This window comes from Eptesicus fuscus, chromosome 14 (assembly GCF_027574615.1).
Source record: "Eptesicus fuscus isolate TK198812 chromosome 14, DD_ASM_mEF_20220401, whole genome shotgun sequence".
In the NCBI taxonomy this organism is placed as follows: Eukaryota; Metazoa; Chordata; class Mammalia; order Chiroptera; family Vespertilionidae; genus Eptesicus; species Eptesicus fuscus.
The window spans coordinates 41,021,995-41,037,643 of NC_072486.1; the positions used below are offsets into that span (position 1 = coordinate 41,021,995).

A 15,649-nucleotide genomic window follows, 5' to 3' on the forward strand; every position below is an offset into this window, starting at 1 on the left:
CCCCATTCTCTGCTTCCTGCCGCCTCCCAGGTCCGGTCCAGACCTGACCCAGTATATCCTCTCTGAGCTGCACAGCTGGACAGTGGTCCCGGTGCGCCCTAGAAACCTGATGAGTGTGCTCGGGCACCCGCCTGCCTCTGTTCTCCGCTCCCCAAACATCGGCTGCTCTCCAGCAAAGCCCCTCCCCAGCACACCGTCCAGAGGCGAGCTGATGAGAGGCAACTTCTTGGGATGGCCTTGGGGACCAGGTGAGTGGCAGGTAGGAGGGGATGGGTGGGGAGGGATGGGCGGGCGAGGGCAAGGAAAAGAGCACTGCGCGTGCTAAAGTTCGAGTTTCCGATGATGCCAACCGGGAACGGACATCCCGAACGGTCTGCTCTCGTGGCTGGAGCAAAACGATGGTGCAGTAGTTGAATCAGAAGCCGGAGGAGTGACCCCAAGCTTGGAAGAATGTGTACATGTGGCCAACGAAAGACAACGAAAACAAAACACTGGTATTGTTTTCTGTAAATCTCAAATTCACGTTCTTTTGCCTTTTTCTTTTTCTCCAAAACTAAAAACTGGTCATAAAAAAGCAAAGAAAAAGAAAGGCCGGAGCCACAGGCGGGCCCAGGAAATGGATCCCCCACTGCCCACTCCCTGCCCCCGTGGCCCCCTGGGTGGGACCGGAGGCCAGGCATTGGTTCGGAAGTGGCTTCATAGTCTTGTTATGGAAGAGTCCTTATCCTGCCCGTTCTGTTTGTGGTCTTCTGGAAAAGAAAAGAAGAAAAGCTTGGGATTACCACGAGGATTCGAGAACAGAGTGCGATTTCTCATCTATAACAAAAAGGAGACCATCCCAACTCCTACAGCAGCCAAAGGCAGGAGGGGATGTCTGTAAAGGACCCCATAAATGTAGGATAGCCACAATGATCCTATCTGTGGGGGAAAATGCAAGGATGAATTCACGGGGTTCTCTCCAGCAGGAAGGACCAGAATAAGTCTGTGTTCTCTTTTTTCTTCTTCTATTAGTTCACCTGGGATGTTTCCTAGCTAACCTACAGACAGCACAGGGAATTATCTAAGGAAGAGGCAGAGTGATGGGTGAAGCACAGAGACTGTGGAGATAGAGGTTCTGGGTTCAAGTTACTTAGCCTCATAGTCCAGTCACCTTCATCTATAAAATGAGGATAACCATTTTGTCTCTCACAGGGTCTGTTAAAGGTTTAAATGCATGTAAAGGGTGGTTAGCCCAGCACCTGCGGGGAAGGGGTCAACAAATGATAGCTATTATCATCCCTGTTACATTCACTGTTAAGGCTGACTGCCAGCATTTCGGGTTCCCACAGGCGTGCCTGGAGCCCTGGGCAGGCGCACTCACGGCCTGTGCAGGAGGTCTGCCGTAAACAGAGGCAGCCCCTGCCTGAGCATAGAGGAGACCCCCTCCCCCTCCACGCACAGAGGATTGGTGGCAGGTGCTCAGGCCCCAAAAGGGCCATAGCGACTCAAAATAATGGAGGCACCCTCCTCGATCTGGGGAGACAAAGACTGTTTCCCCATAACCTTCACCCAAATTCTACCCCAGATTTGTGAGGAAACCCCAAAGGCCAAAAAGCGGACAAATACATTGCCATTTGTTGTCTGCAAAGCCTACAGCGTATCTAAGACAACACAACGCAGCCATAATTGTATTTTTTCCCAATCATGCATGGCATGCAGGAACCCACCCTCTATGCTCCCTGGCCTCCCCCGTATGCACTTACACTCCAATGGAGAAAATTATTTATACACTGACTAACTCGCACACCTCAGGTTTATAAAACTCCTAAATCTACCCTGAATATTCCCAGCTTGGAACCACACTCTGGATGGTAGCTCTAGCTCCCTAGAGGCCTTGAGAAAGCACTGACTGATACCTGCCACTAGCAAGGCCCTTTAGTCAACATCATCTTACTTAATTTTCACAGTAATCTTAGGAGGTAGGCATTGATTTTGCCATTTACCAGATGAAAAAAAAATTAGACTCAAAGTAATCTGCCTAATATTACACAGCTGCTAATAATAATAATAATAATAATAATAATAGCTAATACTTGTATGTTATATTGGGCATTTTCTAGAGCAGTGGTTCTCAACCTTTCTAATGCTGCGACCCTTTAATACAGACCCACAGGTTGAGAACAGCTAGCAGGGTCGCCTAAGACCATCGGAAAACACAGATATTTATACATTACGATTCATAACAGTAGCAAAATTACAGTTATGAAGTAGCAACGAAAATAATGTTATGGTTGGGGGTCACCACAACACGAGGAACTGTATTAAAGGGTCGCGGCATTAGAAAGGTTGAGAACCACTGTTCTAGAGGCTTTATGTGAATAAATTAATTTAATCCTCACAAAAGCCCTATGAGGTTGGGACCATTATAATCCCCATTTTATGGTGAGGAAACTGAAGCACAGAGGAGTTAAGTAACTTGCCCAAGGGCACACAGCTAATAACTACTAACTTTGGAAGCCAGACAACCATGCTGTTAACCGGAGATGAGATTTGAACGAGGATCTGACCCAAATACCCACATTCTTTCCACCCCGCTGACGACCTTATGTATTTTTGCCCCCCTCCCCTGCCCCGGGTCACTTACCTGTCGGCTGTGTCCTGGGCTGGATATGCTTGAAGGGCTGGACTGTGACAAAGCGAGGCTGCTATTTTTCCCAACCTGAAAGACATCAGCGAAGCCCTACTCAGACACAGGAGCCAGCTTGGGAAAGGCCCACCCACACCAGGTGTCAACAGGGAAAGGAGAGGGCTGTGCCATCACGTGCTCCTTCTCCTCGCGTCCGTTTTAAATGGCAGAGAAAATGAAAATGTTTCAGGGGGTGCCTTGAGGATGCCACTCTCACCCCAGAGGGAAAGCATAAAGGAGGGGAACTCAATTCTGCCTCCCAGATGTGGATGTTTTAGGGATGAGGATAAAGGCATCTGGCTAGAGGCCTGCCCCTCCCCCTCCCCCCGCCCCGGGAGCATTTAACTCGGCAGAGGCCCAGCTTTTCCATCTGTGGCCAAAGGGTTACACAGACTCCTCCACCTCTGAACTCAGTCCTAGACCCACTTATTTCTAGCTCAGACTCCCGTGGACCAGCGGGGGATAAAAGCCTGGGCCTTTTTCTGGGTCAGTTTTCTCAGCCAGGAGACACAGTGCACCCCTTACTGTTCCTGAGGAAAATGGCAAGATGGCACTGGGCTTCCTCTGCCATGGGAAGCTGAGCTGGTCCTTGGACAGTGCCCTGGGAGCATGGGACTGTCCTTGGCACAGATGGGCTGGTCCTCAGGTGAGTACCGGTCCAGAGGCAGCTCCCGCCTTTGGCCTACGAAGAGCTGGCCTCCACACGGCCTGGCTCAGTGGGAATCAAACCAGGAGGTCACGGTTTGATTCCCAGTCGGGGCACATGTCCGGGTTTTGGGCTCGATCCCCAGTGGGGGGCGTGCAAGAGGCAGCTGATCAATGATTCTCTCCCATCATTGATGTTTCTATCTTTTTTCCCCTCTCCCTTCCTCTCTGAAATCAATTAAAAAAAATAGAGCTAGCCTTCGACATTAATTCAGCTTTGCATAAAGACATCTGCCTTACATTTGCAGTCTTTTTGTTTAACTTAATACTTCTGTGGCAAATTCTGGCCTTACACCTACCAGATACAATGAAACAGAACCTCAATTGGTCCCCAAAGCACATGTTTACCTTGAATTTCTTAATCTCACACCACGCCCCTTCCGGCCTCCTAAGAGAATCAACATAGATTCCAAAGGCTTTCCCCCACCATTCGGAAATCACCGGTGGTCACCCTGGACAAAGCCTTTTCTTAGTGGCCTGGTGACAAGGACCTAGGTACCACCTAGAGCCAAGGCAGCCGTTAAATTCATCAGCTTTTTGGATTTCCTTCCCGATGGACCTCGCTGGAGGCAGCTCGTCTGCTCCTCTCACCCTGGTAGTGACTGGTTCGTAGTATTTACTGAACATTTCCTATGGTCCGGCAGGCCAAACAGTCAACAGAGCAGTATTTACTCAACACTGAGGCACGCCATTAACACATTAGAGGCATGGGGGTTAAGAGCCCAGACTCCAGAGCTAAACTGCCTGGTTTAAATCCCAGCCCTACTACTTGCTGTGTGACTTTGGGCACATTGCTTAACCTTCCTGTGCCTTGGTTTACTCATCTATAAAAGGACAGTAATAACAGGTAATGACTACATGTGTTAAATATACCTGAAGTACTTGGAACAGAGCCCCCCTCCTAAGTGTTAGCTGCTAGGATTTTATCTAAAATGGGTGATAGGATAGCCTGCCGCTCAGGGTGTGGCCTGCAAACCAGTGGCCTGTTAGAAATGCAGACTCTCAGGCCTCCTCCTCCCCTCCCCCCCCCCCCAGCTGACTCAGAACCTGCATCGTAGCAACCCCCAGGGAATTCAGGTGCACATTTAATCTTCGGAAGTCCTGGCTGTGCCCTCCACCCGGACCTGGAGGCGGCACTGACCCACCGGTGAGCCTCAGCGTAGGGCCCTGCGGGTGCCGGCCCCTCCCGCTGCAGCCCTGGCACTGAGCAGCCAGAAGGCAGCACATCTGCTGCAGCTGCACACGTGTGCGAGGGGCCGGGCTCCCGTGAGGCGACCCGTTCGCCCCCTCTCTCTCCTTGGCCTCGGTTGCAGCTTGTCTGGCCCTTGGGATCCAGACTTGCTGCTTCTCAAGTGTTTACTTGTGATTTGTGAATCCCCCTCAAGATGCTCTCTTCGTGAGGTTTTAACAAGTCTCGTATAAAGATGACACAACTGCCTCTCCTCTCTCCTCGTCCCCCGATGGGGCTGGGCTCAGGGTCCGGCCCACTTCCTTCTGTGGCTGTGAATCTGGGGCTGCGGCAGTGTGTGCCCGGGCCCCGGGGCAGGCCTGCGGAGCAGCCCCTCGGGCACCCCCTCTCTCCGCGGAGCCCAGTGGCACCAGTCTGGTGCGGGTGGGGACTCTCCGAAGTCGCTTCCCCAGCCTGGGAGACAGACCAGACTCGAGGATGTGAACAGAACACGAGGGAAGGACACACGGATTCTCCCTGGACCACGCCACGTTCCCACAGCTTTCCTCACAACACCCCCCCTATTTGTACAGTGGCATCACACAATTCTGTGCCAGTTGCTGTTAGTTTTACTTTTGGAAAAAAAAAAAAGAGTTGTATCAATAAGAGGGGGAGGGGCATCGAGGCAGCCAGGTAAAGTGGGAACAGTCACCGGGGGGCCGGAAGCACGAGCCATCGCCCCCCAGGTGGGACCCCGGTCATCCTTTAACCTGCCTGGCCTCAGCTCTTCCTAAGGGGACTCCAACAGATCAGATAGAACTCCTTGGCAACAGAACCCTTTAATAAAATCATCCTCAGAAGCTCAAGGTATAAAACGGAAGCAGAGTGGGGAACTCGGGGTCTCTCTGTGCCTCAGTTTCCTCCTCTGGAAGGTGGTGATGACAACAGTACCAGCTGCACCGGGTGGCTGTGAGGATTAAACGAGAACATAGCTGCACGGTGCCTAGGGCAGCACAGATCGAGCACACCGAGCGCCGGAGCAAGCACGGGTGAAGGAACTGTTCTCACGGCAGAGGCGGGCAGTGGCCTCTGGGAAAGTGAGACAGTCACCTGGCTAAGCAGGGCCGCTGCCCGGCTCCCGCTGCCCCTGGGACTGGGAAGGCCGTGCCAGGAGGCGCCTGGCGGGGCGGGTCCCTTACCTGCCGAGAGGAGGTGCTGTTAACGGGATCGGGCATCGGTGTGAGAAGGCTGGGCGGGTTCTTTTTGTGAACGCTATTCATACCAGGCATTTTAGTGATTTTACAGGCTTTGCTACTAGAACTCGAGTTCTTACGCTTTTTTCCTTCTGATTTGTCAAAAGAGAGGGGCAGAGAAGACACGGCATTGTGTGAGGCCAGGGAGAGGTCCCCCGCGAGGGAGGGCACCGCGAGGGGACAGGAGTCCCCGCCGCCCACGGAGCCCAGGTGTCTCCCTATGTCCGGGGGGCCGCCGGGCAGCGAGGTCCGTCCTGAGGGCTCCAGTTTGGCACTGAGTGGGCTCACCCCGTTGTTGGAGGTGTGCACGGGCAGACTGTTATAGGGAGGAGCCACCTGGTAGGAGTTCAAAGCTGAACTGGCGTTCAGCACACAGTTCTTTTTGTGGGGCCCTGACAAGGGAGACGGGAGGGATGTCTGCAAGGAGAACGAGGAGGAAGTCGAGGACTGCGGCTTCCTCTTTTTGCTACTTGGAGACTCGTCGCTACGCGCAGACAGGTCTTTGACTTTTGAGGATCTGCTGGTTTTGGTTTTGGATGGCTTGTGGGATGGGGAAGGGATGACGGCTGGTATCGGGGACACGGCGGAGGGGGCCTTGAAGGTTGAGTCCATGATGCTGAGGGTTGCAGCCACATGAGGGAAAGCTGTGGTGTGTGGCATGAGGGCGCTTGGGTCCGGCGATGTCACAAAAGCTGCGTTTGGGAGCATGGCTGATGTCATGATGTAAGAAGAGGTGAGTCTCGAGCTGATGGGAGCTGAAGGAAGATACACAGCACTGGGGTTGCTGAAAGGCTGTAAAACGGATGCTGGAACGGGGGTGGTGATGTGGGCTGCTGGCGAGGGCATGGGGCTATCTGCCGCAGGAGGGATCTTCCTAAACGTGAGAGAAGAGTGAGAGAGAAACAGTGAGCAACAGGCCTGGCATTCCTGGAGGCTCGGCTACGTGTGCGCACCGGGGCTCCGGAGAAACCCCGTGAGAACCAGACTATGGAAAATGAAGCCTTGAAGGATGGCAACATCTGAAGGATGGCCCTTCCCGGTGGCTCCCCCACTGCGATATCCCGCACCCTATTTACAATCCCTTTCGGGTTTTCAGGTCCTTTTTTCCGTGCTTGGCTACTGGATACTGGCTGATTTGGGTTCACGGATAAAAGGCGAATGTGCTTTCGAATATACATTTCCCCAGCGGTATTCTCTCTCTCTCTCTCTATTTCGGTAGCGATGAAGGTGGTTTTTAATGGGAAGCGGTCACTGCACACTGGGGTCCTGGCGTGTAGCACGAATAGTGAGGACAAGGCTTTGTCACCTGCACACCTGGGCCAGAGCAGCCTTTGCCCACTGCCTGTCCGCTGCCTCCCCACCCTGCTCTCGGCTCCAGGCAGAGTGGGAAACCCCCCCTCTCTCACAGCCCGCCTCCTCCTGCTTTTCCTCTTTGCAGCCTCTGGTTTATTCCATGGAGAGGCACCGCCATGTGAGCGTGTGGCTCCTGGATGCCAACTTGCCCAGCCCCGGGACTGATTTTTTCCCCTGCCCACCCCCACCTCGTCTCAGCTCTCACTCAGAGGAGCTATAATTGGGGTGGCTGCCCTTCCACAGGTCTTCTTGTCCCTGTGTGAGGAAGGGGTGACAGTACAGGGACCCTCATGCATCCAGAGAAAGAGGTCAGGAATTTCTAGTTTGCTCTGAACAAATGCAGGGCCTGGGCCCAGGAGAACATGTGGAGGGGGAAGGTCTGCCTGGAGGTTGGGCGTGGCTGGGAGCAACCCCCAGGCCTCTCATCCTCGGGGAGCTAGGGCCGGCCCTGGTGGTGGCCACTCCTGGGGCTTCCCTGCAAACCCCATCCTGGGCTTGTGCTGGAAACAGTTCCCGCTTCCAAACCGTGGCCTGGGGACCAGCAGGAGCAGGGGCCTTGCGGCCACCACCTGTTCCCAATCTGTAGGAGAGAATACTGACCTCGGGAGCCAGGTGGGTATTGCCAAATGGCTCTTTTCTGTTCCCACCTTGCTCCCTCCCTGTGCCCCTGGGGGTCAATCCCCAGCAGTTAGGAATTCACTCTCCTTCTTCGAAAGCAGCACTTGACGGCGGGCAGGCCTGCGCCCTGCACCCCAGGAGCTTGGAGCCAGGTGTGAGATGGGGCTTCTCCAGTCCCTTCTCCCCGGGCGGCCACCCTCCCAGCGGTGGCATCAGGGGGCTCTGGAAAGAGGCCCCGCTGACAAGGACATGCCTCTCCTAGCGCTGCGCTCTCAGGATTCCGTTTCTGCCTGCAGCTGGGTGAAGCTCTGGCCTCGATTTTTAGGGTGGAATCCTTGAATATAGACAAACAGAGTCCTTGAAAACGCCAGACTGAGGAGATCAGAGATAAGAGAAAAAAGTTGCCATTTTTTGTGGCCATAATGGTGTTTGAAAATCTACTTTCTCTCAAGCCTGAAGAGTGTAGAAGATCCTGTCAGCCCTAAATAAGTGCTCCATTAAGACTTACTGCAATGAACGAATGAGTGAACGAATGGATGGATGGATGGGTGGGTGGATGGGTGAGCAGGTGATTCTCAGTAGCAACATCACTATGCATGCTGGGCAAGGACTCCCATATCATCAGACTGGAAAGGTCTAAACACGCCCTCAGACTGCCTGGCACTGCACAACGCCCTCCCCGGAGCACCTCCCACGTGTGCGGCGTCAGCACACTGGCCCTGCGGCGGCTCTCCTGCCTCTCTGTGGACTGCAGGCCTTCTGCTCCATCTCCCCGCGCCTCGAGTTTCTTACCAGCTACAGTCTGGGTAGAAGTACATGTAGAGGCTCGGCAGTTACTTGTAATAAAACGTTGTTTGCAAGGACCAGCTGGCTCATTGAGGGAGGACCCCATTCAATGACCTTAACTGGGATCTCCTCTGAAGGTCCCCATTTGTAACGTTCCCATCAATAGCATACATTCATGCTTCAGCTTGTGCGGACAAGCTGAGCTCAAGTCCTCAATCTTGCCTCGCTGACACTCAGGATTGGGACGGGGCATACTTTCTCTCCCTTTCCTTCCTGTCCCATGAATCTTAAGTGGATAGCAGAGGCAGGAGGGGAGGAGGGCAGGGGGGTGCAGGGCAAGGGCCATGAGGCAGCTCACTGTCCCCGGGACCCTCTATTCCCCATGCTAAGCGGTTTATGAGTCTGTCTAGGGGCCAAACGGCGGTGGGTTTCAGCTCTGCAGGCTGTGCCTGGTTTAAGTCTTGCACACTGGCCTAGGGAAGTCCCGTAAAAAGCCCACAGATGCGAATAAGTTACTGACAGTGCCCATCCTCCCCTGCCAGCTGGCATGGAGCTCCAGATGCTGACCTGGCTGAAAGAGAATACTGTGTTGGCGTCTCCTGATGCAGAGTTAAATGCTTGTTAAAGAAAAAAGAGTCTTGGCCGTTCCTTTTCTTCCTAATGTCTTCCACGCCCTCATCGGCTGCCATCCCTCCAGGTTCGGGCCCGTCTGGGCCTGGGGTTTGGGCAGCGAGGCTGAGAGGGCAGCGGGGTGCTACGCTCTCCAGAGTTGACACCCAGGCAGCCCCAATGTTGCTCAGTGACAGTAGGTTGGTTAGGCAAGTCCTGAAAAGGGGGGAGGGACCTGATGCCCTGTGGCTCGGGTTTCTGTGCCTGAGGAGGAAAGGAATATGGAGCTTGAGCTGACAGGACACCAGGTAGCGAAATACAGATAAACACATTCCTTCCACGTGCCTGGGTTTTACACTTCCACAACACAGCAGAGCAACGAGCTGCGAGAATCCCGAGGCCGGCTGCCATCGTGGGGGAGCAATCGCAGAAGGACAAGTTAACCAGTACCCGCGGACACGGCAACCCGCATGCAGCACCGACTCTTGTTGTTTAGGGGGGACACACGCGTATCCAGGGTGCCTTTCAGACCCCCGGGGCAGTCACTTCAATGGGAAGAAATGATAAGCTTCTCTATGGCCCTTTCCTGCTTTACAGGAAGTGTTAACTTTTAGTCCTACACCCACCGTGAGAGGCCACTCCTCCTGGAGTTCAGGTCTGGAAGCTCTTTGGGCATCACAGCTGCCAGGGAGAGGGGCAGGTGTTGAATTCTGTTCCCATCCCCGCTGCCAGGACCCTCTCGTTTCTCAGGGATGCCTTCTTTGCCTTTACTGGCTTTCACCGGGCAGGGCGAGGGGTTCAGAGCTGGCTTTCCTGAACCACCTGGGCTTAGGTCTGAGGGAGCCACGATTCTAAGGGATTGTGATAGCTGAAGAGCTCACCTGTGCAGGAGTGGGGGTGGGGATAGGCAGCAGGCTGGTCTTGTGTTATCAAGTGGCCAGAATGGCAGTTTCTTATGTGCTGTGGTTTGAGAGGGTCTAGCCTGTCATTGCTTCACAATAGCATTTTCCTAAGTCAAGAAGATTTCTTCCTTTTTTATGACACTCCTATGGAAATGTAAATACATCGGGAGGTGTTGGAGAATAAAGGGACATTAGAGACACGGAACGTCAGTTTGGGTTTAGGTGAGAGAGCAGTGTGAGCAGAGGAGAGGAGAGGGGTCTAGGGAGGTGGGAAGGGCCAAAGACAAGCTTAACCACCTTCACAACATCACTCAGGATCTGCCCTGCTGGCCGGTGGACATGTTGTTTCGTAGGACATTAAGCAATTAGAAATTGGTCCATAACCATTCTGACATTTTTTAGTATTGACATTATAGCCTTAATATTACAAACAGAAACATATTCTTCATACCCTTACATGTTCTTACTCACAGCAAAAAGGGCCTTTTGTAACTGTTAAATAAGCTCTTTTCTAATACCCTTTTCATTTAGAAGATTACCAACACAAAGAAGACAAAGCATCACACACGTCGTCCGTGCCTCTGAAGCACTGTAGGCAAGCCGTTAAGGGCCGCCAGTTAAGAATTTATCATGAATCCTGACTTCAGAACCATTCTGTTCTACGAAAAGCCAGCTACTGACACTCATTTAGAAAGTTGGGGTTCAGATAGTTGTGGGGCAGCTCTGATCTCATATTGCACAAAAACTGCTCACTTACTTCCACATCTGTGAATTCAAGTGTTTTTCTACCATGGAGTTTAGTGCGAATCGAAAACGATCCCATCTTCTATCAAACACATAGTACCCTCGTCCCATGAGGCGACTCCCGAATGAGCAAAACTGTGAGGGGAAAAAACACATTTTAATTTTGATTACAGGTTACTAAGCTAATATAAACCATACAGAGAAAAATAACATTTGCATAAAAACACACAGGGGTACAATTTTACTCAAAATAAGGAAGCAAATAGTACTGGAGCCAAAAATATTTCTGTGGTGCTTTAGTGTGAGCTCTAGATTTTCTGCAGAACATCACATTATGACTCAACAACAGTAACGTTTAATTTTCTATAGCACAGAGGGCTACCTTCTCTATATCTGGGACTGAGCCAACATTTTAGGTTGAAAAACCCCAAACCAACAACATTCAGCAGCTAGGATGTTTTTTTAGCACCACCTGCTTATTGAATCATCTTTCTTTCTTTCTTTCTTTCTTTCAGATTTTAAAATTGATTTTTAGAGAGAGAAAGAAGAGGAAGAGAGAGAACTACTGATGTGAGACCAAAACATTGATCAGTTGCCTGCTGCATGCCCCCTACCAGGGATTGGGCCCAGAACCCGGGCACGTGCCTGGACAGGGAGTCGAACCAGTAACCTCTTGGTGTGAGGGACAACACTCAGCCAACTGAACCCCACCGGCCAGGGTTCATCCATCCTCTTAAGGAACTCGGTGGTTCCTTACTTCTTATCACAGTAACGGAAACACCTCATTCTGATGTTCTGCAACTGATCATACCTTTCCTGCCTGTTGTCAACAGAGTCACTTCACTTCTGACTCGGCTATGCTCCTCCTCCTTTCCCAGTCCTGACGTCATCTCCTCTCCTATCGGCACTTGTGGGCTGCCCGGGGACACATCACTGCCTCCAAGCTTATACCCATGCTATTCCGTCTGCCTGTCTCCTTCCCTCTTCTCTGTCAATCCCAATTCTCCCCTCCCTCAGCGCCCTAATCAAGACTCTCATTTCCAGTGGTCTTTATATGAGTGACCTTGCCTCTATGAACTCTCACCCCACATATATTGCACACTTTATTACCTTTCACCTTGGAATCACTACATAGTCTTATGTTACATGTAATGCCTATGTGCCTGACTTGATTACAAATGTATAAAGGCCAGGGGCCCAATTATCTTCTTCTTCTTCAATATGAGGATAGGAGGGATTTGGGCTAAATGATGGATTAGAGAGATAAGGTCCCACAAAATGTTTAAATCAAACCATCACACTGGAAACATATGGCTGAAATATAGGCAGTTAGATGTTTAATAAACATCATTTTATTATGATGTTAGGACAACCAGAAATGCAAGAAGCGGCCTCTGAGAAGGTGACATTTGGCTGGTCTAGAGCTCAGACGAGTCTGCAAATGACTCTATAACTCAAATGCGGCTCCTCTCCCTTTCCCCAGGCCTCCCAGCAGCTCCTGGCCTCCATCCCAGACCCAGTGTTGGATTGGCACTCATTCCACAAAGCCTTCCTGGAACCGGCCTTTGGAACAGCTCTCAGGAGCAAATGCAAGACCTTCCCTTTGTTTGGTTCCTGCTTATGTGTGGGGGCTTTTGTATTCAAATATTGCTGCCCATCAAGTCTGGTACTTCTGATGAAAAACGCTCTCCTGCACTTTCATATTAAGTGCTTATTGACCAAGCAAGAAAACACACAAAGGGGATTCCCCAGCGTGGAAGCTGGTCCCCAGCATCCAGTGGGAGCTCTTCCAGGTCGAGACATCTTTTCTTCCTTCATCCCAGTTGCTAACGACACACTGAACCAGGGCTCTTTACAAAAATGATTTAATAGAGCAACTGACCATGAGGGAAAGGACAAAGCAAAGAAACAAATCCATGGCCTTCCCATTGAATCAGCAAAAACATTAAGGGCACACAAGTCCGCTGTGTGCAGAGTCCAGTGATTCGAATCCTCTGTAGCCTGGCAGCTTGTCATCTGGACAAACATCTTTAAAGAAAATTGCTCTTTTTGATGATCACCAGAACTGTTAATGTTGTTTCTTTTTTATTGAAGATTTTTAGAGAGAGATGAAGGGAGAGAGAGAAACATGGACGTGAGAGCGAAACATCTATCAGCTACCTCCTACATGCCCCCTTACTGGGGATCAAGCCCGCAACCTGGGCATTGAACTAGTGACCTTACGGTGCACGGGACCACATGAGCACATGAGCCACCCGGGGCTGGACAAACATCTTGATGTGCTCCAGACTCTGGTCTTCTGGTAGAGCCCAGTCTCTCTCCCCGACCTGGGGCGGGTGCGGGGGGGGGGGGGGGGGGGGGGGGGGCACCTTTTTGTCTTTGCTTTCTGTATCTCTAATTCCATAGAGATGCAAGGCCAGGTGCCCTGAGAGGCTCTTATTCCTGGTCACATATTATGTCCTTGGCAGAGCCGCAGATCCTCACTGCACAGGCCACTATGGCAGACCCCACAGGTTGCCAATCTCCTCAACTGCCACGCACTCCCTCCTCTCCCTGCCTTTTCCTTGCTAACAGAACCACACTTTTGCTCTGATATGTGACATGGAGCAGTGAGCAGGGAGGGTGGGTCTCTTCCCAGAACCTTGGGGTGAATCGTGCTGGCTCCATCCTGTGCCACTGCAATCCCATCCTTCTCTGCTGTCGAGTGGCACAGGGGTGGGCATGTGACCCACTTCTGGTAGATGGCAGGGGAAATCTGGTGTGTGTTGGGGGGGCGGTTCAGGAAGATTTTCTTCCCAATGAAATGGTATAAAATAGCACCTTAGGAGAAGACTCCCTTTCTGTTTGTCCCTTTCCATCCGTGCAAATGCTACTGGGTGAGGATTGGAGCAGACATACCGAGACCAGGTGTGAAAGGGGAAGAGGCTGCACAGAGCGCCCCTCCGCATGGAACCACCCACCTCTAGACTTCCTGTTATATGAGATAATTAGATGACCGCAGTGCATGCACTGTATGAGTTGAGTTTTCTGTTACTGGCAGTCAAAGGCATTCCTGATTATTCCTATTTCTGAAATAGCTCAGAGGCAAAGGTCTCAGGCTGTTGGTCCAGGTCACCATCATCCCCAGCAACAGGAAGTGAATTTGGCCTTCATCCATCTCACAGACAGGAGGAAAGAAGGAGTCGCTCTATCTTGATGCAGGGCTGATTTCACCGACACAGTCCCTGAGCTCTAGGAGGAGTCAACACGATTCCTACAGGAATCCAGCTGGCCCCAGAGGAAACCAGCCAGGGGCCCCGTGTTCCAGGCCCCCTGCATTCAGCTCAGGGACGGCAGCACCAGGCACCTCCCTCTCAGGTGCTCGCACGGCAAACGTAGACAAGCCGCCAGCTCCTGCCTCCTTATGTTCCCCACCTCGATTTCGATGACCTGAGTTGTTAAATCTTTCAAGGATTGGGAAGAAACTGACCTTTCTGTTCATCAGCAATCACGCCGACATGAAATGCCTCCTCCTTTCCTTACACACACACACACACACACACACACACACACACACACTCAGTACCAGTGCCATATGGTCACACTTACTAATAACAATAAAACTCAGAACCGACAGGGGAGACAACCAGCTAGGGCTGGCACCTGGCGCTGCTACGACAGACGGTTCTCGACGCAGGTGAGCTAGACGAACTCCTGAAATCAGAGGCTCCGTTCTCAGATGGGCAGAGCCAGAAGGCCCGCTTCCCGGTGCACTTACATAAACACCACTTCTCAAGCAGGAATGCTTCAGGTGGGCCACAGACACTCAGGTGTTTAAGGGTACTGCTAAGGCGATCATTCAATCTCACGGTAAGCCTTCCCGTAAGACACGGTCCTGACGACCTCTCCTTCGGAGCGGGTGCCCTCTGACGCCACCCCCTGCATGCCCACGAAGCACAAGGGAAACGCATGGAGGGAGATGCCGGTGGCCTACCGCAAGCGGTCTAGGGTGGTGGGTGGAGAACTGACAGTCTAACTTCTCGGATTCGTCGGCACCGTCCATCTCCCCTTCATCACTCGACAGCCGGCTGGCGAGGTCACCTGCAGCGGGGGGCACGGGGCCTTCCGGAGCGCAGCCGCTGTGGTTCGAAGACGTGGTGCTGCTTATGCTATTTGCAGATGATGGTCTAAGGCAAGAGAGAACACACAGAGTAAACCCTTCTGAGGCAACAGAGCGCAGGAGGCGGCCCAAGCAGCCTTTCCAGGGCAGGGGCAGCCGAGAGGTCAGCAGCGACCAGCTCTCCACAGGTCTGGCGGAGCCGAGGCTGTGCCCTGCCTGAATCGGGGCATCAGGGGAAAGCAACAGTGCCGGCGGAATGTGAATACAGTGACGTGGCAGAGTCTTCTGCGAGGTCAGTCATAACCACTCAGCCACTTGCAGGTAAGTAATCTGTACTTGCCATGTAGTTGCTTCTCTTTGAAGGTGGAACTTGACAGGAAGGTCAACCCCGTAAACAAGTTCAAACCAATTGACAAAGTATCAAAACGACAAAAGACAGCCCTACAAACACTTTTCTTTCTTTCTTTTTTTTTTTTTGCTACTAAACTCTGGCTTTATGAGATTGTTATCATACTTGCATGAAAAAAGATTTTGTCCCAATGATAAGTCACAAGACCCTTACCCCACAGCCAGGTCAGTTTCTTCATATTTATATTATTAATATTATTAAGATATTAATAATGTCTTAATATGCCACATGGAGTTTAATCGTATCTTCTGAGAATGAACGTTTACATTTAAAAAATATTTTTATTGATTACAGAGAGGAAGGGAAAGGGAGAGAGAGAAAGAAGCATCAATGATGAG

At 51.7% G+C, this 15,649-nt stretch overlaps 1 protein-coding gene across 3 annotated transcripts in view; it reads right to left on the reverse strand.

Moving 5' to 3' along the window:
• Positions 1 to 470: 470 nt before the first annotated feature.
• The window catches only part of ATXN7L1 (ataxin 7 like 1), a 227,482-nt gene continuing 212,303 nt past the window's right edge, over positions 471 to 15,649 (reverse strand). For 2 of the 3 annotated variants that reach the window (XM_028158794.2, XM_028158808.2), the window contains 6 exons: positions 14,777 to 14,969; positions 10,817 to 10,938; positions 9,116 to 9,421; positions 5,738 to 6,665; positions 2,624 to 2,698; positions 471 to 749 (listed from right to left, as the gene is read on the reverse strand). In XM_028158794.2, coding sequence (XP_028014595.1) covers positions 708 to 749; positions 2,624 to 2,698; positions 5,738 to 6,665; positions 9,116 to 9,421; positions 10,817 to 10,938; positions 14,777 to 14,969 — 1,666 coding nt within the window. In that variant the 3' untranslated portion in view covers positions 471 to 707. The remainder of the gene's footprint in view (positions 750 to 2,623; positions 2,699 to 5,737; positions 6,666 to 9,115; positions 9,422 to 10,816; positions 10,939 to 14,776; positions 14,970 to 15,649) is intronic. The other variant, XM_008149933.3, reaches the window with a different exon arrangement.